Source organism: Diadema setosum, chromosome 22, assembly GCF_964275005.1.
Source record: "Diadema setosum chromosome 22, eeDiaSeto1, whole genome shotgun sequence".
Taxonomy (NCBI): domain Eukaryota; kingdom Metazoa; phylum Echinodermata; class Echinoidea; order Diadematoida; family Diadematidae; genus Diadema; species Diadema setosum.
Window position 1 is genome coordinate 29890863 of NC_092706.1, and position 27682 is coordinate 29918544.

Sequence of the window (27682 nt, forward strand, 5' to 3'; positions counted from 1 at the left end):
CAGAATGTTACTGAAAATGTAATCCCATCTGTTGCATTATAACTCTCTTTATTAAGTTAATAAAATCTTATAAATGAGTGGCATGCCTGTATACACACTGCTTAAGTGACATTTAGGAGTACACACATTCAGTCACTTATTTTGTGTACCTATCACACTGGTATTGTAAAAGATATCTCACATTTCAATTTATGATCAAGACGTGTCTGGGAAAGAAAACTATAAAAGAATGTCAGATGACATGATAATCAATATTGGAATGCTATTCAGTCTATTTTTAGGTCTGTTAGTCCCAGTGAAGAGAACCGACCAATCCCACATAAACCTTTGATAAGTCAGAGAGCTGAGAGTCTTTAAGCCATGCCTCTGTGATCTGGGCAGACCGCACCATGGAGAGTTAGCTCCCGTTAAGCATACACCCTCCGTCCCGTTACCCCAGCAAGGCCGCGAGGCCATGTGCTGAACTCATTACGATGACGTGGGGTACGGTAAGCAACGCGCTGCCATTTATACCAGGGCTGGTCGAGGGCTTGCATTCCGAGAGGAAAGGGCGTTTCAAGAGACACCGGCCAACCTGAGTATAGATTTACACGTGTATGAATTAATCCTACATTACAGCTTAAAGGACCCTACCTACATGAAAGAAATATAAAATGTATCTCATTCTAACCTGATTTGAGGTCTTTGTTCTAAGAGCAAACTAGATCATACACTTTAATTACATATAAGAAAGCAGTTAGGATTTGCACAAAATTGTCATATCTCTCACACACTGGTCCTCTATTTAATTATTTGAAAGATACTTGATACAAATGCTTCAACAGACAGGAATCTTTGTGTCTATCATTATAAAATGCTTCCCTCAGTTTTAAACTTTTGAAAAAAAAAAAAAATCAAGCTTGCATTTCCAGTAAATATGCAACATATACATCACCAATATCCATCTAGATAATCATAGGATAACATGAACACATAAAACCCTCAGAAATCATAGACCTGTCATATGGCAATCTATACCAAGTCCCCTCAAACATATCAACCTCCTTGCTCTCTTTTAAAGAAATTTAAAGAAATTCTTTTAACTCTATATGCAGTGATTTGGATATATATTAGATTATTATATTGTATACTGAGTAATTGTAATTATTGCAACTGATTGACAAATTGCCCTACATTGACAAAAATAAGCACTGAATTGATGAATCAATTTGGTGCTTATTTACGTTGCTGTAGGGCACTTTGTCAATCAGTCGCAATGAAAACATCTCAACGGAAAAATTTCGCGAATTTGAATAATTGTAATTATGTTTAATTCTTTCAATTCTAAGCCCAATAAAAAGGTTTTAAAACACATTTCAAGGTCTGAGCACTCCCCCTCCCCATGTCCTAGCCCCTCACTGGACATGCACCTGCACCTCTTGTATTAAAGAAGATAAATGAAAGAAAGATAAATCAGAGGAAAGATTCAAGACAATTTTCATGATTTGTCAGCGAGATACAGTAAACTGTTTAAAGTGAAATGTGAGAATGCTGCAATGAGCAAATTTTCTCATGCACATTTGGGCAACTTGAAAGAGAAATCATGTCAGTGAAAAACTAATTTGTGAGTGAATATGCAAAAAAAAAAAAAAGAAGAAGGTAAGACTGATTATGAAGTAATTGTCAAAAATTTTAAAAGTCATCACAAAAAAAGGTGCCATTTCTACATGGCTGTGATATAATATGTATACTGTGTGTTTATCATGCATATGTTTTACATATTTATGTGTATGTATGTCTGTATGCATAGTCCTATGTGTGAGTGTGTGATATATACATGAATATATGCATTTGTAAACATTCACTTTTACAATGGAATCTACTGTCATTTCTACTCATTGATAAAAAAAAAAAATGTAGCTTAAATGTAGCTATTACAAACATCTTGCTATCAACAGTAGATATGAGATAAGTTATGACATTTTCTTTCATATTATAGTTAATTGGCAGTTAATGTTGAAAGAATTATTTTGATACTATGCATCATTTTGATATGATAGACTCTGAATGTGGATTTTAGTTGTATGAATCAAACAGAGCAAATAAAGACTTCTCTATGTATCCCTTTAAAAACTAAACCTCATGTTGTCATGGTGACAAGGTATGTGGCAAACAGCCAGTAGAGTGTCTGTAGCACTTGTAACAGTGTTTTATGCCACATAATATGTAGAGACTAGGTCAGACATAAACTTAGTCTGCTTAAACAGATGTTACAGAGATTACCTCTGTTCAGAAATAACAAAGGTAGACATATCATGTGTGTCATCTGCAAGACTTAGTCTACCAGTTCTGCTCAAACTTCTAACTTTCAAGATTGCCTGTGATTATTATTATATTATTGGTTATGGAATTTATTGTAATACATATATAATGATAATCATCATAAACAATTGAAAAATGTTATCTGTTATAACTGTTATCTTTGATAAGTGTAAAATTTGATTCAATGTATACCAATTCCATAACCATTTGAGCAATGATATTCTTTCTGTCAGAATAAAAAAAAAGGAAGGAATTTTGTCATCTTTCATGTTTTAGATGTTATTGGATTCTAAGTTAACATGTGCGTATACTATCTGATCTGTTGCATGTGTTTTTGTGCTTTTGACATCAAAACTCTGATAATCTGGTGTAATATTTACACAATGCAAAAGGCAAATGAAATAAACAAATATTCCATCAGAGTTGTAAAATCTCAGCTTCCTACATGGCTAAACAATGCAACTTAAATAGTTTTGGTATGCTTCTCATAGTATGCATCCAAACCATTGATGTTTAATAAATAGACCAAAGTATAGTTACACAGGTGTCTATGGGAAACATGTTTGAGCACAATCAGATAAGTTGAGCCGATTTTGCTATAACACACATTTCCCATAGACACCTGCCCAAGTATACTCAGGGTCTAGTCTTCAACTGGTTAATTCAAGGCCCATTATTGAATTTAGGTCTCTGTCTCTTTCTTATACTTGGATGCCTCAATTTTGTGTGATTTACTGTCAAAAAGAGGAAAATGCTGCCATGATTGTAATATCTGATTATGATTGTCGATTCAGTCAACTTTTTGGATCTCCAGTTGGCAGTTGTGTAGTCAGGTCTTTGCTACAGACAACATCTCTGTTGCTGAAGAATAGAACAAGTCATATATAGTTATGGAAAGTAATAGACTGCATAGGCTTCCAAAATGCCACAACATAAATAGCAAGTAAAAAGGGGGACAGGCTTTATGACCAGTAAGGCAGAGAAACAAAGGAGGTAGACAACTTCTGATATATTTGTCTGCGATACTGCAATATGTATTTTCAAGTCACAGACATTATAGGGCAGTTTGTATTACCTTGGTTATATCATATCATTGGATCTGGCTTGTTTTGAACATACATAAAGCAATATAAGGACTTGGTGCAATCTTTATGATTCTAAATGCACTATGGTTCTCAGTATTACATGTGTTTGATAGTGCTTGTTTTTAATCAGACAATGTTTACCTGACTTGTTAGCTGTCCTTCCAAGATGTGTCTAATGTTTGTACATACCAATGTTAGCTGCAATAATATACACCATATAATGATGATAAACTGATTTCATATTTTTATTTAAAGAAGCATCACAAAAGAGCATAATGAGTTGACTAATGGTTCTGATATTCTGATAATTTCTGATATCTGATAACAGATATATACAGATAAACAGATAACAGATATTTTCATATGCATGAAACTTTTTGTCAAATTTCATGAGGAGCCACTATGTGCAAAAGCAAAATGCATGCAAAAGTTTTTGTCTACACAATCCAGTTCATGTAGTAAACTCATAATTTTTCATGGTTGGCAATTTGCAAAATCTTCCTGCCATGAAAAAAAACAATCTGCTCTAAGTTACAAAAGTTTTATGCAGCCAATGTTTTTGGTTTTACAGTATCAACCTGCTGAATAGTCCAATTTTAATTTGCTTGTATAGCTTTTCCTTTAAGTCTTTATTATCTTCTAAGACATTTGATCAAATGCAAGTCATATATAACAACAATAATCACGTCATACTGGTACAACATGACTATTGACCCACATTGTGGAAGGGGGACGGAGCAGGACTAGGATGAATTCTGATATTGATTTCTGTGCTGTCCATCAAAGTGACTGTGCAATACAAATGCTTGTTGACTTGTATTGATTTATAATACCCTGATCATCACTTACACAGGTGTATGTTGCCAAAAAAATATTTACTTGGAAAGAACAATGGTTTGAATGCATAGTTTGTGCAGCATGAGGAGTTAGAAGCTCACCTTATATTGAATGTGTTGGTCAGCTCACAGGCTTGGCTTTAATAACAAACATGGACAACAGAAAAGACAAGTCCTGATGATGACAAAAAGATGTGCAATGCTGATAACAGTTGTATTCATCAGCAGTCAGCAAATTAAACCATGCTGCCATAGTCTTGTCTACAGACTGATGCAGATTTATTGTTTACTTTCAATTCTTTTTGTGCCAAGCTCTATAATTTGATATCTTTTTCTTTTACAGCATTTAGTTAATAAGTGTAAGTATAACTTGATTTGTAAGCCCACTCAGGTGTAGCAGTGTGTCTCAGTTGAAAAATAAAGGCCATGGTGACACCATAGGAATTATGTAATCTCTATTCATTGGCAATTAACTCTTTATGTGCCACATTGTAAACCCCATGTGTGCCACATTATTCTGAGACAGCAACATAGTTAGCAAAATATTATGTTTTCTCAAATTTATGTAACTTTTTATAGATTTTTGTATATGCTCATTTAAGCACGTCTCCTTGCTTAGGGCCCGGCCCCACTGCCATTTAGGAAAACATCCACAACCAAAATTTTGTGCAGCTCAAAAATCCTGGCAATGGAAAAACGTGCCTCTGCGGATAATTGCTGACGTTTGCGGATGTCGGCTGAATCATGCAAGCATGTTTCACAAATATTGAGGATGTTTAGTGAATATGAACCAACTTTGTGTGTAATTCATGTGCAAATATTCCTAAACGCAAGTGGGACCAGACCTTTAATAAAATGGCGGGAGTAGACCCTTGCAAATCACTAAACTTACTAGCCATCGTGCCAATTGATATCAACATTATGAAATACAGTGGACTCCCGTTATAACGAAGTCCTCGGGACTGGCAGTTTTCTTTCGTTATAACGAAATTTCGTTATAACCGAATGAATAAACAATAAAAATACATAGAGTTGACAATGTTGCGGCCCTAAATTTTATTTCGTTGTAACCGGAATTTCGTTATAACCGTGTTCGTTATAACGGGAGTGCACTGTACACACATGTGATAACACAGAGAGACACAAAATGGTATCAGAAATGGAGTGCACATGTGAGAAGAAGCTTTTTGACATTTCCATCACATGCCACCCTATTGTGTAGTCCCATTAACTACCTCCTATGGCCAATTGGTAAATATTTCATATGCACAATCAGCAGAATCCATTTTGGACTTAGTAATAAAGCAACTGCTCTGGAAAATAAAGGAAGTACCCAAGGGTAATCATTTCTCTCCATTTAGTAATAATTTCAATCACTAAATAAGGGAGTGGCCTATGGCCAATTGGTAAATACATGATGTTATTGTCTGCACAATATGCAGAATCCATCTTGGACTTTGTGGAAAGTAACTGCTCTGGAAAACAAATAAAATCCCTACAGGTAATTATTATTTCTCTCCATTTAGTAATAACTTTAAACATGTAATGGTGAGGGAGAAGTGAACTGTTGCCACTGAAAAATGGCCCCAGAAGCATGTGATTTCAATCATGCAAGTGAAAATAACACATAAAATATATTATTTTACATTACAGGTATCTTGGACATTGAGCACTGTTCGTGCCAAGCGGTCCCTGATCATTGGATGAGCACTGTATGAAATGTCTTTTTCACTATATGGGCTGCAGATTGAATCACATCATTGGACAGATGGCACTCATATGAGCAGAAAATTATCTGAGAGTCTGCCAAGAATGTTGTCAGAATTGAGTGGGTTAATCTAGGACAAGCAGAGAGGTGTACGCAGTCTGGTCGGATGCTTATCAGTAATTGGATTTCAAAGCTCTAATTTGACGCAATGTGAAACGGTGTCAGCCAATGTAGGTAGGATGTAGCTCCAAGCAGTAAATGTGGCTCAGGAATGTGTGTATTGCAAGTGAGGAAATAGTTCATCACTAGCTTTTTAATGACATCACATATAGTCTCATCTCAATGCTTATTGATATTTTCTTCAGCTGATATGTGGCATAATATGCAAATCTCTACAAAATTTCTATATACCATTATCTTGACCAAACTATGTTACAGTCATGAAAACAAAAATCAACATTAGAGCCATGCGTGGATTGTAATGGGTGCCTTTGCGTGTTCCACATGTTGTAAAGAATGATTGTTTCAAATATTAAGAAAGAAATGCCACTTATTTTTAGCAGTTTCTAAAGCTTGACTTTTCATCAGATTTTCTTGCAATTACTGTGTATGCTGTTGTTTTTACGTAAAGATATTTTCACAAATGAGGAGTTCACAGACATTTTTGTGAGATGCTGTTTTTGCGAATTGACACAGAGGCCTTCATATAAAGTGCACTATTTTAGCACGTGGTGACATTTTCGCATGTTGTTCAATTCATGGTCCATTGTGATTTGCGAAACTCATGAAAATTAAGCCCTTGAAAAAATAACACCTCATACAGTATGTCACCAGAATAGTGCATTTCTTTGGGTAAAAAAAAAAGAGGGAATGTATCATGTCAAGGCTTTAACACTCCACAAATTGCATCATGATCAGAATCCAAATATTCTCTGGCAGGTTTCGTGTTTACAAGGCCTGTCTGCCATAGTTATGTGGGATGCAGTGGTACGTGTGTCAATGTGGAGCCATTATAAAGTCACTTACATTAGGCTACTTTTGCTATTAGTCACATAAAAGAAGTCATGATGATATATGAAACAAACTGATTTCTTCCTTGCTTTCTGTCATGGATGAAGGATTGTGAGTTCAGTGACAATGAAGAATCACTTTAAAGATCCTGTTTACCTTTGGGAGCAGTGATTTCAAAAGTGTTCAAGATATCACTTTTGATGCGTATATGTAGGTTAGTTGTATCACAAAACATCCTTCCATATAAAATTTTTGCAATAAAGCCTAAAATATGAGGAGATATCACTATTTTTCTCATTAAACCTTAACTGTAGATGGTTTCATCTGGAAAAATTTCTATCATAACTATTGCTCACATTTTGTATTTATCAATACTTAACATCGATAATACTCGTTCAAGTTTTTACATTGGTTGTTCCTATATCTAACTCACATTTTAGAACTATTTTGAAGCCTTAATGCTGGGTTTTTGTTTCATCTGCAAATTTTAGATTATGCCTTTAAAGGTACTTTCATTACCATCTCATTCAGTGATGAAAATAAAGATATTCGAAGACATCCAGTTTTACAGTGCCAGGAGATATCAGCTTGACAATTGTGTACCAGGTCTGTCTTTCAAACTCTGAGCTTCACAGAAAACAGCTATTGATAAACTAAATGAGGTCAATTCTGCCCATAATTCCCCTTGACACACATACAAACAACCCCAGCTTTATAAATTTGTCTTTCAGCTTTTGATGACGCGGTTATCGTTCCGACCCCCAGTGCTTTTCTTTTCCCGGGAAGGCTTAAGTACATGACAGTTTTTAAAGCCATCAACTCCATCTTGGCAGATCTTCCAGTTGATTGCCAGACCAGTGTTCCACCGGTGATGGAGGGCCCCTCCGCCCATGGGACACTCCAGGCTTGAGAGTACGGTGGTATGCCCTCCGCTATTCCAGGCATCCCTAGCTGACACGACCTGGTCTCAGTGACAGGCGGAACAAGTTCGTATACGGTTCATTGTGTGCACATGGCGGCTAGGTGCTGGTATGGCCAATTAAAACACACACAACGTTCTTCCCTACTCTGTGCAGCAAACAATATCACCCAAGAGGATTTTACTCATGGAATGTTTCTACATCAAACTTTGATCTATGAATTTGCTGCAAATCGACTGAAGAAAACAGTGTAGGCTGTATTATATATTTTGTTCAAATTTTCTTCTCCTTGTTTATATAATTCTCCACCTTTCAATATCAATGACTATGGCAGTATCTCTTGGTATGAATCTTGTTTCCTCTTTGCTATTGTTTCATTCTCTTTTATTCTCTTGTCTTCTCCAGTCTCACGTTATTCCATTCTATTTCTTGTCTCCCTTCTCCTAGGCCCCTTAGTCATTCTCTCTCTGTGCTTTGATTTCCATTCCTACCTCCACCTCTCTCTCTCTGTCTCAATCCCCTCTGATACTAATTTTCTGTGTTCCTGAGTGCTGCTCATCTCGAAGACTCAAATTATGTGATTTGACTTGTGGGCAGTGACCTTGTGGATTCACAAGACCAGAGTAGGCGGGGATTGTGAAGGGTGCTCAGAGAGAGGGGTGCTCATTATACCGGTATAAGTCAGGTTAAGCCATTCCATCTGGACTGCTTTTCTCTTGCTGGACACGCTTACATGAGGATGGTGGACAGGTGCTTGGTATTGCTTCTTCAGCCTCCCGTCTAGTAGGATTCGATTTCACCTGCCATCTTTGTGGGATTGTGAGGGGTGCAGGATACCGGGGGTTAATACCGGTGGAGATATTTGAGGCGGAAAGAGAAGATCATGCACTGGGTTTGATAACACCTGGATTGGATCGTTGGGACTGAGTGATACCAATGTTAACTCAGCCAGTGCCTGGAGACCTGTGCCAGAGAGTAAGCTATGTTTATTTGATGATGTATTTACATTACCTGCTGAAAGTAGGTCTCTTCTATCAGTATCCATACCTGCATGGTCTGATACACATGTATCAAGTTTGTGTAGCTTCAAAAAAGGTTGATTGGCATGGTAGCAATGCATTTGTGAACATTATGATGCATGTAATATAATCCTTTATAGACCTTGCAGCTGTCTATACAAGTAGCTTGATTCTGTGATTTACTCCTGTAGGCACTTTGGAGACTGTTGCATCAACTATATGCTGTGCGAGAAAAAAAATTGATTATCAATACTTTTGAGTAATGTTTCTTATTTAGTCTATTCAAGTTTAAATTTTGAATGCACCTGCTGAGACTTGTTTTGAAATAACTATGCCAGTTCCTGAGAGATCTAGTATTTGAGCCAAAATAATAAGTTCCAACATCCCAACCACATTATGCTGTACATCCTGTACAAATTTTAAATCCTTAAATGTTTTGAGATTCAACGCTTGTGATTGTTTTATTGCTTTGGTATTTTGAATTTACCATTTGTACATAAAACATTTATTCTCCATGAGATGGCCGAGAATCATAAAAATGTCAAACATCACAACTGGAAATGTAATATTCTCTGACTCTATTAGGTTTCTGCAGTTATTATTCTCCCATATGCACTTTTATATCATGCATGACTAACCTTTTTAAATCAGGCTTTGTGGTTAATTTGTTAAGGTATGGCTATTGCCCCACTTCCAAGAGATGGCAAGGCACAGAGATGATGCTCAAATACTTTGCTAAAGGTATTTACAAGCAGGAAAATTAGACCCTCTATCACATTGATAAAGACTCCATAGTAGTCACCACATAATACAATACAATGCTTTGATTTGATTTGATTTGATAAGTTAATATGAAAAGCACTGTGAAGAAGTTGAGTTTTGTTGTTGCATTTTACTATCGTATCTCCCATACCCGTTTGGATGCCGTAGTCTTTGATAATATGAAGAGTTTGTTCGCAAAAACCGATAAGTCCATATTTGCCAAATGGAGATATTTGCAATTAAAGGTCAAGAAAAATTAAAGAGATTGATAAGAAAATTTTTTATTCTCATGACCATAACTTCAAAAATGTACCTCTATATGTAGTGCACAATATATCATTTAAAAGTATTATTTTGTACTTTATGACAGAGACCGTACTTCAAAATCTTCAAAAATGGACTTATCGGTTTTTGCAAACAAACTCTCCATATTCAGTGATGGGAAACAAGATTTATTACATGTACAAGTAATTATATCATGTTAATTGGTTTACCAAAACACAGCATGATAGACACAAAGACACAAGATAGAAATAAGTAGAAATAACTGTATTCAAAAAAGCAAGTAAAAGAAATGATTCTGTTACCACAAGTACTATGGCTTTAATGTCAGCAACAGTTTACTTCACTGAAAGGTACAACATCCTTATGTGTTCCTAGCTGTTCCATCTTGCACAAATATTTCTGGACATTTCTGGGTTACCTCGTGAAAACTTTGCCTACTAAAACAGTCCCTGCCTGCCTGTGTGTTTAACACACATACTGTGTAGACACACAATCCTGAGGGGGGGGGGGGGGGCCTACAGCAGCCTGGCTGTCAGGGAGGATTGTAGACATAATTGAGCGAGGTAGAACAGGAGTGCCCCAGTGTTGTCACTGCTACTTCATGTCTTAAAGGTCCTGTTTACCTTTGGGAGCAGTGATTAAAAAAAATTTTTTAAATATCACATTTGATGCATATATGTAGGTCAGTTGTATCACAAAACATCCTACCATATACAATTTTTGCAATAAAGCCTAAAATACAATGATATATCATCATTTTTGGCATAGAATGTAACTGTAGACGGTGTAGTCTGGAAACATGTTCATTATAATTATTGTGCACATTTTGTATATTTAACAATACTTAACATCAATTTTACTGATTCAATTTTTTTGCAGTGGTTATTTCTATTCCTTACTCATATTTTAGAACTATTTTAATGCTGGGTTTTTGTTTCATCTGCAAATGGTAAACTATGCCTTTAAAGGTAAAAAACCAAATTCTGATCATCCATGCCAGTGTAAACACAGCATTTCATTTCTCTTTTTCACCCATCTTTAACGTTTTCATCTTTCTGGACACATTGGTAAATTGGATCTTTTTAAGTTGGAACAGCTAACAGGGTCTATTAGCTGATCACTATTATAAACTGGTTAATAATCATAAATTGGATACAAAATGCTTTGCGCTTAAATTTATAGCATTGAAATTATGAAACACCCAGCTGTTTGTCACTAACCTGTTATGTAGCTAAGATGCTAAGAGAAGATCTATGTTTATAAAAACAAATAAAAACATGACCCATTTACTTTTTCCAAGATGAAAGGACCGATATTTTGCTGTTGTGATATTTGTTTAATACCTTTTATTGCAAATTTTGTTTGAATAGGGAAAGTTTGAGTGGATCCTAACCCTTCTGCCAAATTATCTACCCAAACAAGATGCAAAACTGATTGGTCCCTTTCTAAAAGAATAAGCAATCATTAATAGATGTACTGTAATAACTTGATATTCATTCATTTGTTGTTGTTTTTTGTTTGCTTAATACAAAAATAACTGAAAACTCTAACAGAAGTGATAGCATCATTTGCCTTAGCAATTTTTTTGTTTATCTAATATATTTTCTATGTTAAAGCGAATGTAATATCCAGGCCATAAAACTATGCAGTATGGTACCCTTACTTTGTTTTTCTGTAGCTAAATGATGTCAGTCAGCATGCCAGGTTTTCTTTATAATTCATTTGTTATCCATGGTATAATGCTGTATAATATTCATCTTGTCTGTCTACCGGCTTTTTATCTTGTTATACAGCTGAAAATATTCACTGTACGCTATACAAATTATGTGTAAATAAATCATACTTTACACAGTAAGTTTTCTATGCAAGATAGTTCCAAGATAGCAATTTTTATTGCATCATCAGAATATATTATACAATGCCTGAAGAGATCCTTGTCATTTGATTGGTTGTTTGACATTGATCATTCGGCCCATTTCACTATGACGTCATCACCTGTGCAATTGTGACTCCATTTGGATCCATACGATTTGCTCCATTGCACGCTCGCTGAGAGCCCGGCACACTACGCGTGTTGAACGCTTGCGTTTGCAGTGTGTGTATGCGACAGCACGCTAGTGTAACAAGCGCTCAGTGAGCACTCTCGCGATCTCAGATTCTCTCTTGTTTGTAGATTAATAAAACATCAAATGAGAAGGATCTATTTTAGGCGTTATATAAAACAAATAACAAATGTTTTTCATTGGTGCTATGGACAGAATATTTCATTTGGTGAAAGATGAAATGTAGATCCATTCAACTCGGCTGTGCCTCGTTGAATGGATCATTTCATCTTTCCCCTCATGAAATATTCTGTCCATTGCACTCATAAACATTCATTATTTGTATAATATACATGTACTGCTTATCATCAGCAATTCTTTTAAGTGGTAGAAAAACACATATCAAATTATCTCCTCAACCCTTTGTGTGCCTTGAGTGCAGATTGGCACAACAACAACAACAACAACAAAAAGAACCTCTTCATGTTGTATGTGAAGAGTTTGTTTGCAAAAACCGATAAGTCCATTTTTGAAGATTTTGAAGTACAGTCTCTATCTTTAAGTACAAAATAATACCTTTTAAATGATATATTGGTTACTACATATAAAGGTACATTTTTGAAGTTATGGTCAAAAGAAGCAAAAATTTTCTTATTATTCTCTTTATTTTTCTTGACTTTTAGTCGCAAATATCTCCATTTGACAAATAAGGACTTATCGGTTTTTGCAAACAAACTCTTCATGTGTTATCCAAAGTCCCTGGTATAGAAAGGATTAAATATTAATATTGTATTGATCCAAGGAAAAATCATTGTTGCAGATCAGGCTGAAATTCTGCAGTTCTGCTGTACAATTTGTCAATTGTTTGTTTTTCTGAAGTGTGTTGGTGCTTTATATCTAATTAACCTTGATTTGTTTTTGTATAGTGCTCACTTTTCCCTCCGTATGTTGGCATGACTGGATGTAATCACACAGTAGACTACAGAAGCCTTTAATTGTCCTGCCATTGAGTTTTGTAACGAACAAGGTCATTCGTCATAGGATAAAAACACATCTCACAGCCAGCCATTAAAATGCCATACAGGGGACCTTGGGTTCCATTGGATTGGGAAAGGGGAAAGAGTTGAGTGGTATCCTGCAGTAAGAGTTTGGTTTACTACTCCAATGTCAAGTGAGTAAATGGAAGATAGGATAGAGACAAACTCCATTAACACTTCACTCAATTAAATGCTCTTTGGTGTTTCACTGGCTTTGCTGTCATGCATTAAAGCATCTGTATAGACATAAAATCATCTGCTTTTCGGGAATTGTATGAAATATTCCATAATGTTCCTTTCTTTTAACATGTATTAGCAATAACAGTACAGTGTATTTTTTTCCAGTTCAGTTTCACCTATTTCTTTGTTTAGTTTTTGCCAACTTGTAAAAGTTAATTTCAGTTCACTCAAATAAGTCTTTGGATTATTGTATTAACCATAGATTATGATCAGCCCAAGGAATTTGAATATCTCCTGCTTTCACAAATTTGTTGTCAACTTAGTTTTGCAGTCATCATTGTAGACCTCTCAAACTTTTATCTCCCTATTTTTGTGTGTGTGTGTCTGTATCAGGTTGTAATATAAACAAATCTATCTGAATGTCAGCCAATGAGAAATCTCCATTCAGTAGGCACTGCACTGTATTTGAATGCATTGTATGGGGCTACATGGGCTTCAGATGAAGCCTGGGCTTGTAGTGACGCAAAGGGGCAGTTCACTGGGGTCAAATGTGGCATTGGAAGAGCTTATCTCAAGTTGATTCCTCTATCTCCACCCATTCATCATCATCTTGAGTTTAGGTGTCAGAAATTAGCCCAGGGACTTCACAGCTATACTGTTTATAGATCACAAGTATTACAGCCTTACGTCTTCTTTAGATGTGAACCTGTCATGAAAAATGTGAAGGATTTTCTTTTCAACCTAGTGTCAGTCAATCAGCCCTGATGTATCTAAGTGCTCAGAGAGATATTAATTAGAATGTTTATAAATAAAGACTGAAATGGAATGTTAACAAATAAAGACTGAAATGGAAGTCTGGTTTTGCTGAAGAAGGTCTCATGGGGGGAGGTCAGGCTCGCAAATATGAACAGTTTATTTCATGTCATGTGAATTGTAAAATTATGAGGTGTGAAAGATACCCATGCATCATTGCCTTCGTTTACCCATCCAGTTGTGGAGGAATTTTGCCTCAAAACTTATATCATCTGCAGGTCATTAAATTGGCAATGCTGAAATCTACTTCATATTTCACATTGGAAAATGATTGCATAAAACTGATTAAATTCGTTATACTTGCAGTCTTCAAGAATTTGTTGGCAACTTAAGATTCATCTATATAATCAAAATAATTGTGAGGCTTTTGAAAATTTTGCAATGAAAACAAATTATTATATAGGAGTATCTAAGGAAACCAATGAGAAAAAAAAATTCTAATCTACCTTCAAAAACATTGACATTAAAAAGTGAAAAACTATGAAATAAGCATACGGCACCAAACCACAGAAGTACGGTTTCAGGGTTTAAATTGGTTAAGATGGAAAAAATGCACTTTAACTCTCAGGAGGAGGTTTTTTGGGCAACAGCTAATTTTTCTTCGAGGTTGTGAGCAATACTACCATTGCACAAGACATAGGATCAAGATTTGTACTTTATGTGCAATTTTATCAAAAAGCATGTAATTTTGTTCTTGTGATCTCCTTCCAGTAGAGATAAATTGATCATGAAGTTGTATCCACTCAGGTATTCCAAATATTCAACAATACTGTAGTTATAACTATCAATACTGTCTTTTTATGTGATGTTTTCTTTATTCAAGCACCAAAGCAAGCAATAAATCCTCCGGTCCTGCCAAGACAACAGAGCGGCACAAGATTCGCCATGGCGACAGTGGAGTCTACTCCATGGAGATGGATGATGATACATCAGTAGGAGACGAGAAACAGAAAGATAACAAGATGAAAGGTATCAACCCTTGGAGCCTTGTCTGTTGTTCTTTAGCCCTTTGAGGATGAGTCCCGAGTATACTCAGGCAGGGGTCTTTGGGAAATGCATGTTGTAGCAAAATTAGTCCGTTCTCAATGGGTTAGAGGGATGGTATAGTTTTGGTTGAGATTGGGTTTCAGGTTTTCACCATTTGTGTGAGGTAATGGGAAACCTCTTATTAAATATAAAAAGGCACACATATAAAGGGGAATTCAAAGTTTATTTTAGGAAAATTGATTTTGAAATGGCTGAGATATCCAAAAACAAAGAAGTCCTAATTGAAGGGACCCACCTTTTATCACGAACACTTTGTTCTACTTTGGGTTTTTTTTTTTTTTTTTTATATCTCTGCCATTTCAAATCTAATTTGATATTTAATTTTTTTTTCTTATTATTGTACAAAAAGTAAACATCTGAATCTCCCATATTATATCTCAACAAAAACTATACTATCCCTTCAAGGATGCATGATTTGTCAATCATGAATGCAAACTCGGGGAAAGAAGCCATTTGCCATGTGAAATTCTTAAGTAATTTTAGATTCCTGTTGGGCACAAGGCAGAATAGCATTATTTTTAAAAGAATCACAATCTAATTGCCAAACAAATGTATAGCAGGACCCTTGGTATGCTGAAGAAGTTGATATGTGGGTAGGCAGTCATTCATTTAAAGGTGTTTTTTTTTTTTTTTTTTTTTTGAGGGGGTTTTGCTGAGGTCAAGTAATTCCTTTTTTTTTAAACTGTTTACAGATCAAAACAGCCCCTTCTTTGTAAATTTTCCTTATATGACGTTTTTGGAAGATTGCACAACAAACTTATTATACAGGAAATAGGCCAGGAGACTGACATATGTGTCAAAAGCAGTGGGACAAATTCAGATTTATAACTTTCACAAACATAAACACAAGTCAAAGATCATGTTACTTTTGGTTTAAGAAAGTACACTGACCTTGGTTGAATTCATTTTCTTTACATACAATAAAATATTAGCTGATTTTCATATCTACACAAGTGCAATATGTCACATTAGAGGAGAAAGCAAAGTCATAACTTCAAAGAAAGCCTAGATGGATGGCGGAGCTTTGCCTGTGATCCTGTCAATACATCAGTTATGGAATGCTGGAGGATATTGTTCCTGTAGATTTGGCAATGCAAGAAATGAAGAAATCAATTTGTCCCATGACCTGTATCTGAGAGTAGGCAGCATGTTCCACCAGCCACCACAGAGGGCACACTGTTGTTTTGGGTTTGGAATGCAGTCACTGTGCACCGTCCTGCAGTGATGGCACCAGCTGGATATAATAAGACACACCCAAACAAAAACAGTAGAAGCCAACAGCGTCTCTTTGTTTATCTTCACCAACTGCAGAGAATATTAATCTGCTGTGTGCTTAGTGTTTTTTTCTTTTGGCATCTTGGTTGGTTGGGCACATTATTCAAGGGGGTGTGTATGTATATGTATATGGAAGCAAATGAAAGAGATAGATAGAGACATATGACTTTTCCAATAAAGACACATGACTTATCTAATGTATTTGCTGTCTGTGTCCACAACAGTAAAGACTGAAGGAATTCATTTTTGTTTCTTCTTTTTTTTCAGTCAGATCTATTTTAATTAGTCAATGGTAGTACCCTTCAGAGAATGCATCAATGGTATTAAGAAGCCTTGCAGGATCATCTACATGAAATGTTTACAATGGAAGAAATAATGATGATGACAGCAGTAGTAAGATTTTATGCACATTGGTGGTAATGGTACATGTAATAATGAAATTATATTGATGAAAACATAACACTGTAGAGTATGATAATTCAACCTAACAAGACAATCTGTCCAGTTCAGCGAAATGGCAGGCATGTAGATATGAGCAGGTTAAGTTTAAGTGCATTTTGAGGAGATTGCTCCCTTAAGCAAACATTGTTTTAAGGAGATTGACAAAATGTTTGCTTAAGGGAGCATCAATCTGAGAATGTAGGATACTGTAAATAGACCTTTGCTGAAGGCTTCAGAGTAAAATATTTATGAGGTTCCTGCCCTGCTGCTGTGCATGGAATATTAATATGGTATGCATACATATATATATATGACTGGTCTGTGATTGGTCATTATGCAGTCAGGTGACTAATGCAGTGGGGATCAAGATTATATTGCGAGCAGTGATGTGATATAATTCCAATATTTGACTGCCTGCCAACGGGACAAGAATGAAAGGATGTGTGTTTCTTTTTACCATAAAATATGTATAACAAATATTGCCCTGTGTATCCATGTAATATAACTCTTGACAGTACCTTGAGGGTTGTATTTTCCCCTGAAGACACTATTTTCCCTCAGTGCTACGCTATCCAGGAAAATATATTCTTTGGGGAAAAATATAACTCCTACAGTGAAGTCAAGTGTTATATTACACCTCTAAACAGACAATGTAATAAAAATATAACTTCTGCAGGGATGTCAAGTGTTATATTACACCTCTAGATGGTCAATATTTTTAATGTTTTATGTTCTTGTGATTTTTGCTTGAAATAGAGAGGAAGTCAACCAAGGAGCTCTCCCAGACACCAGCCTCGTTTCTCTCTCAGATCAGAGATGTCATGATCAAGGAAGGAAACGAGGTTCGCTTCATGTGTCATATCTCTGGTGACCCCAAGCCACAGGTCAGTCAACTTTCCTTGCCTTCTTCCTAGTTTAGCATTACATCAAGATGGAATGCATGTTGTCTTTTTATGCAAAAGGGATGGAACAGGCAATCTAATTATGACTGATAGAAGTGTTTTAATTAATATGAAGCATACAATTTCTTTGTTAAAAGTAAGTGTTGTTTTTTAGCAAAGCATTTTAACATCATATTAGCATATTTATACAATATTCAATGTGTATCTATTAAGTATGTGTTAGTTACTTGTTTTCATAAAGAAATCAAGTGCCAGTGTGTTATACTGCCCTCTTACAGGCAGTGTTTGAGCAGTATGTTATATTGCTGTTGTACGACTTTCGCCCTTTTTCTGGCCGGCAGTTTATGTTGCTTGAGCATAATAAAGATTGCTTAAACCGTAACTATTGTAACTGGTTGTCCATCTCCGAACAATGTTCATTTGGTGAAGGGTAACTCAAAGCAATCCAGATGTAGATGACTGTTTTATAATGGCATGTGATGTTACAAAGGTAGTAGTGATTGTTTGAACTAATGTTTGCCACACGTAATCATAGTGTCATGGTATTAAGAAAAGACACCCTAAGGCATTTCAGGACCGGGGGTGGGGTTAAGCTCCAACTCACAGTGCACACATGCACAGTGCAGAATGTAAATTGGCACACAGCTTTGCCCTTGCTTCCTTCCCATCATCCCTTGGGTGTACTTCCTGTCTTTCTCCGTCCCAGATGTTCTGATCAGCTGACATACATTTAGATCTCCCTCTGTTGACCTTCTATCTTCTACCACTTCAATCTGGGCCATGGTAAAGACAAAGATGCTGAGGGGATAAATTTGCATTCCTAAGGATGACTCAGTGTACTGATATACCAATACTGGCTAGGATCACAATAAACACAAACCTATAACTCATTGGGTAGTAGAAAACACATCCAAGAAAATATTGTTGGCCTGGTCATAAAAACTTTTCCAAACCAGTGCAGATGGTTGAATTAGGGACTACTCATCCAGTGATAAGAAAAGATTATGACTATTTGATTAAAAAAAAAATGCATTTAAGATTTTTTCAAGAAACTGTTATGAGCCAGTGCTTTTCATATGTATATAAACCACATATCAGAATAGTATCTTTTTCACGTCTTTTCACACAATACTGACACATTTTATCTCAAACAGCAAAAAGCTATAGTTTTGAGAGATGATGATTTAAACATAGCTGATACGTACGTATATATCAGTTATACTGATTGTCATAGATTTTCTAGTGACATATAGTGAAATATAATGTTACATGTACATATATGTACAACTAATACATATATGTATATTTGTGACACATTGGAACAATGTGGCATTTGAATGGAGCTGATTTCTTTTTCTTCTTCTCTTAATGGTATGGGAAGAGGCTGCAATTATTTTTCACTTTCACTATTTGTTGTTTTGGCTTAGAATATTCTCTTAGCACTGGCAGTGACTGGTGGAAATGTGAAGAATACATCACTTCTTGTCAAAGTGGAAGAGAAATTTTATAAGGATGCTGTTCAAAATACAAATTATTTGGAAATTAGAAGAGTTTCTCTCAAAACATCTTTAGGTAATATCTTGTATCACAGTTTAAACACAGTTCAAACCATGATATCTTATATCACATTTTAAATGTAGTTGAATCCATGTTATCATATACCTGCTATATTCCAGTATCTGTCTCTTCTTCTGGTTGTCTGCTATATGCTGACATACCACTTTAACCCCATCTGGCCAGAGCCTGCCTGTTTTTGAAAATCACATTTCCGATGACCTCATCTCCATGACAGATAGGTCGATCTACCAACCTCACCCTCTTCCAGCTCCACCTTTATTGCTGATTCCACTCTCACTGTCTTCCATATTTGGTCATTCATCTGTCATAATGAGGCTGAAATTGCACTTTCAGACAAGCGGAATCTGACACTATATACCATGTATCAAATTTGGGATAAAACTATCTTTATGTATGAAAATATGGAACATCAGTTGGATTAATTAGATGTGATATTTTTGTTCCACTGAGTATGACATTTCCACATTTCTTCAAATGTATTTTCATCTTTAACAATTATGACAGTACTGAAGCATCGAGTCCTTCAGGAATTTTGCTACAGAAATCATTATCTTGTCATCATTTGATTGGCAACTCTGGCATTCCCCACATATTTTTATATGAGAGAATGACTAAAAGGAATGGTTAAATTCAGTTAATGTGTACAAAATAATATCAAAGAACCATTCACAAATTAGCAACTTTGAAAGAGAGACAGAAACTGTCATCTTCTCAAATTTGTTGCCAATCTAAGAATGTATGTTAAATTCAGCAGAGGCTATTTGCAGAGTCTGCAACAGAAACAAGCAATTACATATATCATCAACAAAAGAGACTTTAAATCAACCAATGAATGATGTATAAAAAATAGATGATGAAATCATGATAAAATAGTGCCTCTGGAAACACTTCGTGACAGAGGCATAAAAAAGTTCAGCCCCAAACCATACAAGTGTGATATCTGGGACTTACTAGGATGATGGAGATGCGGTTAACTCTCATTATCTTTATTATACATCAGATGAGGTGTTGGTAATATGCGTAGTTTTGCCAGGTATGTCTCAAATACAAGTTACAGTAAAATTATAACTTGTAATTGGATCAATCAAACTCATGCAAAAGACTGTTAATATCATTCATCTTCCAATGACAGGTGAAATGGTTACATAACAACAAGGTGCTGCACTCCACCCATGACCCCAGGATCCAAGAGGACGGTTATACCACCACCCTCACAATCTTCTCTGCCCTTCTCACTGACATGGGGGAGTACGCCTGTGAAATCTACAATGGTGTCGGTGAGAAGAAGACCAGCAGTGCCAAGCTGACCGTACAACCAGACAAAAACAAGAAGGCCACTGGACGTCCCCCTGAGTTTGTTGAGAGCTTCAAGGATCAGTTGGTTTGTGAGGGCCAAGAGGTTAGCTTTGTGTGCAAGGTGCGCGGCAATCCTCTTCCCAAGGTGATGTGGCTTTACAACCAACGGCCCATCCACGAGAGCGGGGATTTCAAGTTCCACCATGAGAACTTCACCCACAGGTTGCAAATCGTGGAGGTGTTTCCTGAAGACGAAGGCGAATACACCTGTAAGGCTGTCAACTCACTTGGAGAGAAACAGGTCAGCGCTGAACTCTTTGTTGAAGAACAGACCACAACCACCATCAACAAAGGACCACAGTCCTTCGCCAAACCATCCTTTCTCATCCACGTTGAGGATGCAAAGTGCTGGGAGGGGAACGGGGCAACCTTTGACTGTAAGGTTACTGGTCTTCCGGAGCCTGAGGTCCAGTGGTACCATGATGGCAAGGAGATCGAAGATACCAACCAGGGTCACTACATCATCGACAGGAGCAACGCAGGCAACTGCATGCTGGTTATCCCCCATGCCACAGTAGCAGATGCTGGGGAGTATGCCTGCATAGCAAAAAGCAACCTGGGTACGGCACATAGCATTGCTGAACTTGTGGTCCTTGAAGGTAGGTAACACCAGAGGTTCATATGAAGTACCCCAGCAGTTCAATGCCCTGATAACAATCAATATATCAGTCAGCTTTGTTTATTGCTATTGTTTTTTTATGCCTCCGCTACGAAGTGGCCGGAGGCATTATGTTTTCGGGTCGTCCGTCCGTCCGTCCGTCCGTCCGTCCGTCCGTCCGTCCGTACGTCCGTACGTCCGTACGTCTGTACGTCCGTACGTCCGTCCGTCCCGTTTTGTTTTTGTCAATATCTCAAGAACCGTGTGGTGGTTTTACATCAAACTTGGTATGAGGGTATATCCTTGGGGGATAATACTTTGTGTGGATTTTAGGGTCACAGGGTCAAAGGTCAAAGGTTATTTTGTGAAAAAAAATGAAATTTCATGTTTTTCTCCATATCTCGCAAATGGTTCAAGGTATCTTCATGGAACTTAGTATATATGCTTGTACCGATGGGCAGTGATTATCTAGGGAAGTTGGGGGTCATGGGTCAAAGGTCAGGTGGTCAAAGGTCAAGGTCAACTCCTCAAAATATCACTACTTTCCTTAAAATGCAATATGCCTGAAGGTTTTTTTTTTTTTAACTTGATGTATTGCATGTATTACCCAATATATATTTTGGGGGAAGTTTCTTGCCAAAAGGTCAAAGGTCAAAAGGTCAAGTGAAAGTGCTAAATTGCACTTTTTCCTCCATATCTCGAAAGTAACTCAAGGTATCATCATGAAACTTACATATTTTTGCATGTTCAACCTAACAGTGATTCTCTGTGGAACTGTGAGGTCAAAGGTCAAAGGCCAGGTTTAGATAATGCTATTTTCCCATTTGATACTGAAATTATACTTTTTCTCAATACCTTGAAAATTACTCAATGCATAAACTTATAAAAGGGTCAAAAGTCAAGTAAAAATCATCAGTTCCCCAAATACCTGCACTCTGACATTTTAATCATTCATCCAATTGAACCTAGTTCTAGGAAAGTGAACATTCAGCACATTTGTGTCAAACCTGTCATGTTAATATTTTGCCAATTGTGTGAAACTGTCATCACACATTGTCAAGACATTGTACTATAGACCTATTAGGAGAACCATGCATTGTGGCGGAGGCATATCAGTAGCCGTAGCGATATATCTAGTTTTTTAATGAAAGCAATTCTTGTATCAAAACTTTCGGCTTGAAAGCATAAACTGGAGCAAAAGTGGTGTTTTTTATTTTCCTTTTTTTTTTGTTGTGTTTGTGTGGTTCAACATGTTTTGCCCATTATGCTTATGAGAATAAACGTCTAGAGAGCTTACAAAAAGTTGTGAAAACAGTCAGCAGATACATTGATACTTTGAAGTGTGTTATTTGAGTGTGCTCAATATGGGTGTCAAGTCTCAAAAAGCATTTTCAAATGTTTCTCTATGGAGACTTCTTTGCCATACACGAGAGGTATTATGCCATTCAATCTTCCCTGCCTAATATGTTTGCTGCCCTCTATGGTGAAATTACAGAATAGGACAGACCTACATGTAGGATCAATGGTATAGTGCACATGTACTCAGCCATTTATTTGCTGAGCTGTTTTAATTGGCATTTGGTCATTTTAATTTTCCTGCCATTTTGCCAGACTTTGTGGAAATGCTCCCTCAAGTATATTAAAGGTAAAACTAGTGGGAATTAGAGGGATGATATTATAGTCCTGTCTAATGTTTTGAGAGCATTTTATGCCAATTAAAATTGGCAAAGGGAGAATACATGTAAACATGCCTTTCAGTGCATGATATGCAGCATAAATTGCATTTAAATGCACAGCCTGTTGGGTGCTCAATGCTGGTTTAGTTGTTTGTGCACATTAGTTTGATCTGTTGTAATTACACTTAGTAGATGTTCTTGCAGACAATTATTAGCAGATGGTGTATGTGTGTTACTGTAAATACAAATGTGTAATGATGACTTCCCCCAAATATCAGGTTAAAAGTTTTGTGCGCTGAAGACCACTGCACTCAGCATCAAAATTTCTTTTCTAGATATGCAATAGACTGTGTTGCATGCAATGAAAGCCATTAATTAGCTATTAAGTATGTTGAAACCAGATATGTTCTTCAGAAAGGAAGATAAGATGCTAATTAGTAAAGCAGGTTACATGAATCTCAGTAATGGCAGACACACATTCTTATACAGTGGACTCCCATTATAACGAAATGCTCGGAACCAGCAGTTTTCTTTCATTACTTATATCGAAATTTTATTATAACCGAACCAATAAACAACAAGAATACATAGCACAGATAATGTTACAGCCTGAATTTTTGTTTTGTTGTAACCAGAATTTCATTATAACCACCTTCGTTATAATGGGAGTGCACTGTATCCCCTTGGCCCATGTTCTCTTTATTAGTTATGACAACTTTTCCTTTACAATTTATGTGATCTGTGGTATATTTTTACTCTCCTTTAAATACTTTTATTACTAACACATACAACTCAAAATGTATTGGACTTGACACACAAAATGAACTTTGTGTGGATGATTCTCATGGATAACATGACACAGCTGCATGCTGTCATTTCTTAGAGAAGAATACATTGCTGTAGCTGTCTAAGGGCTTTGAGATTAGGTTTCAGGGTGGGAAGATATGAGATAGAGTGAAGTAGATATATGTATATCTTCCCCGTGGAGATTTATTGCACTAGAGTGACGTATGTTCCAGTCTGCTGAATCTGGACCTGGGATGATTTGTTTTGAGGCCATTCATCAAACTTCACCCTCTGCCTTATGAATGCACTAGCCTGGATGTGGCTTTCACATCTAATAGGCTGTTGGAAAAGGAGTGCCCTATAAGGATTATATAAAAAAAGTATATTAAACTAGAAATGTCGCTATGGCGACTGATGCCTCCGCCATAATGCATGATTCTCCCAATAGGTGTATGGTACAATGGTTTCACAATGTGTGATGACAGTTTCACATAACTGGCAAAAAATACTGAAATGACAGGTTTGTCAGAAATATCTTGGATGTTCACTTTTCTTGAACTAGGTTTGCTATAATTGTCTTAAGAGTGCAGACTGTGTATGTATTTGGGGAATTGAGGATTTTACTTGACTTCTGACCTACTCTTTAATAAGTTTATGCATTGAATAATTTTCAAGGTATGAAGAAAGAGTGTAATTACAGTATAAAATAGTTTTTTTTTGGCATTTAAACCTGGCCTTTGACCCTTAACCTTTGACCTTCTGGCTATAAATTTCCCAGAGAATCTCCATTAGGTAATACATGTATGAATCAAGTTTTTAAAATAATAATGCAAGCATTGCATATACTAGTATATGAGGGAAATAGTAAAATTTTGAGGAGTTGACCTTGACCTTTGACCCCCTGACATTGACCCATGACCCATACATTCCCTACATAATCCCTGCCAGTCAGTACATGCGTATGTACCAAGTTCCATGAAGATACATTGAACCATTTGCGAGAAAAGTGAAATTGTAACATTTTTACCTAACCTTTGACCTTTTAACCTTATGACATGAAACTCTCTCTGGAGAATCTTTATGCAGTAGTTCATGTCTACACTAAGTTTCAAGAAAATACCTTCAGGCATTGCATGGATATGGGGGCAATAGCAACCTTTTTAGCATTTGAACTTGACCTTTTGACTTTTGACCTCTTGCCAATGTCACTAAAATCTACTCAACTAATTGCCCCATCATACATCATCCTTGGACCAAGTTTGGTGAAAGCTGCTTCGTCCAGTTTTGAGTTATCATATGAACAGATAAATTTTAGGATTTGACCTTGATCTTTGACCTTTGACCTCTGTCCAATTTTACTCAAAAACTAATCAAGTGAGTGTCCCATCATACATCATCCTCAGACAAAATTTGGTGAAATTTCTTCATCCAGTCTTGAGTTATCACGTAAACGAATACAATTTCATGATTTGACCTTGACCTTTGACCTTTGGCCTTTGGCTGATTGCACCCAAAATTTAATCAAGTAATTGCCCCATCATACTTTATACTTGGACCAAGTTTGGTAAAATTCCAGTCAACATTACTCAAGTTATTGCGTAAACGAATGCGGACAGACGTACGGACGGACGGACGGACAACCTGAAAACATAATGCCTCCGACACCACTTCAAGGCAGAGGCATAAAAATGTTATATGTACGTAATTTTCAAGTCCTGCTTGTATATTTTTGCCTTCTCTTTCTCTTTAAAGATTTCATTTTTTTTAAGAACTCCTTTGAACTCTTGAATTATCAACATTTGTGTTTCTGTAATATGTAATTTATCAAAGGACAAGTTCACCTTCGTAGACATGTGGATTGAGTGAATGCAGCAATATTAATAGAACACATCAGCAACAGTTTGAGGAAAATCAGACAATCCATTTAAAAGTCATGAATTTTTTAATTTTGTGCTTAGTCACTGCTGGATGAGAAGACTACTACAGCTTGTGATGTCATATGTGTACAACGATATGAAGAAAATATAAAGAAAATTCAAGATACTTTCACTTTTCTTGCATAATAAAAGAACACTTGACTTCCCTCTTTCAGAAGGCAAGGGGGAATGATATTACCCTTAACATACGTCAGGGACGAGTCAAGGAAATGTACACTTTTTTCAAAAAGTGAAATTTTGTGAAATTCTCTTTATATTTTCCTTATATTGTTGTGTGCGTGTGACATCATACACTGTAGAAGTCTTCTCATCCAGTAGTGACTATGCAGATATTTTAAAAATTCATAACTTTTAAACGGATTATCCGATTTTCCCCAAACTTTCACTGATGTGTTCTACAAATATTGCTGCATTCACTCAATTCACATGTATATGAAGGTGGACTTGTCCTTTAAGAAGGGATCAATATCAAGTCATGACTTCTTGAATTTAAAAGGCTACCATATTCTTGAATCCTGATAACAGTAGTAACATAAGAAAAATTATTGGTACCTTACAGGGAGTTTCTATGAACTTAAACCCTTTGTGTGCTTTGAGTCAGCATAGAATCCCCCCCCCCCCTATTATTGTATATGCTGTCCAAACTCCCTGGAACAGAAAGGGGTAAAGAGAGTTAAGGTAAGATAGGATACCGAAACAGTCAAGGAGATACACTGTGGTATTGTCAACTTTTTCTTCCACTCAATATAGGATAAGACTATCCCAGTATGAATTACAGTTGTTGTGTTTTCAAGAAAGAAGAGAGAGCAAAAAAATGGGGCCTATACAGCAAATAATTTGCCCCAGACAATACTGACATAAATCAAACATAGTAAATCTTAAAAGTATCAAACAAGAATATAAGAAATACCAAAACGATGTCTCCACGAGGCAGCTCTTAAAGTCTCCATGAGGGAGTTCATATTGAATTACAGTGTATCTTCTTAATGATCTTCTGGAGACCAATGTGTAACAAATAAGAAGATTTGTAGTGAGTGTGACTAGTTTCATAAAGATTCTATGCTAGATCTATTTTCATGATTTACAGCAAAATGGTAGAAAACACTTTACTCAGGAATGTGCTGTGTCAGACTTCAGTTGTATACTCCAAAGGGTTCTAAAGAAAAAGGGTACTGTTAAAAGTGGTTTGGTGCATGTGTTGATCCGCAGTTGGAGTGAATTCTTTGTTCACAAAGTAAATACAGGAATCTTTCAAGAAAACATCAGCAACCAGGATAAAGTTTTGTTTATACTGGACTTATGTAGAAGTAAAAGTCTCTTAAAAACTTGATATTTGGTTAACATTTACTGGAAGTTTGTTTGTGTGTATGTTTTATCTGTTCAAGTCTTCTGATAAGATATTTAATGTGCACAGCTGTCATTTTGCAGTGATAGTTAGAGTATAGTTTGTGTCCATACAAAACTATCTGCTCATGAATTTTGTTTGACAGTTCTAAAAAAAAAAAGTAATGTGCCACTTGACCAGTGTGAAGTGACCATCACAGAGCAAATGACCAGGGTTGACTGTAATTAGCATTTTAATGAGGCAGAGTAGTCATTGTCCAGAGCAATTCAAATTCCTGAGAGTTGGGATTGCTTCTTTACAGCCGGTAATCTGACAAGCAAATAGCTTCAGTGGCTCCTGGGTTTGTTGTTGTTGTTGTTTTACCACCCTTTAGTGTGCTTTTGTTTGGAATGCTCAGGACTTGAATGTTGATGATGAGTATTGTTGAGTTCAGTCTCAGCTGATTGTATGTTATGCACCATACTTTGCCAGAATAGAAATCTGCAAGAACTAGAGAAGCTGGGAAGGTGTTGCTATGGGTAAGTTACTCACATAAACCTGGAAATTGTTTGATCTAAATAGAAATATGTTAACTGTTAGAACTTAACACTGATATCAGCTGCATCTGGCAACAGCAAATAAATTTGCAAGATTTTCGGTTAGAGTCAAGGGAAGGTGTATTCATTACCTCCACCAGGGCAGGTTCAAGGTTATGTTTTTACCGATGTTGGTTGGTTTGTCTTTTTGCAAAATAACTCAAAAG

The 27682-nt window shown here is 36.3% G+C and overlaps 1 protein-coding gene across 1 annotated transcript in view; it reads left to right on the forward strand.

Moving 5' to 3' along the window:
- Positions 1-27682, forward strand: part of LOC140245295 (protein Obscurin-like) — a 131160-nt gene that overhangs the window by 32189 nt on the left and 71289 nt on the right. Inside the window, 3 exon segments of the mRNA XM_072324879.1 lie at positions 14823-14968; positions 17519-17646; positions 20375-21197. Of these exon segments, the coding sequence (XP_072180980.1) occupies positions 14823-14968; positions 17519-17646; positions 20375-21197 (1097 nt within the window).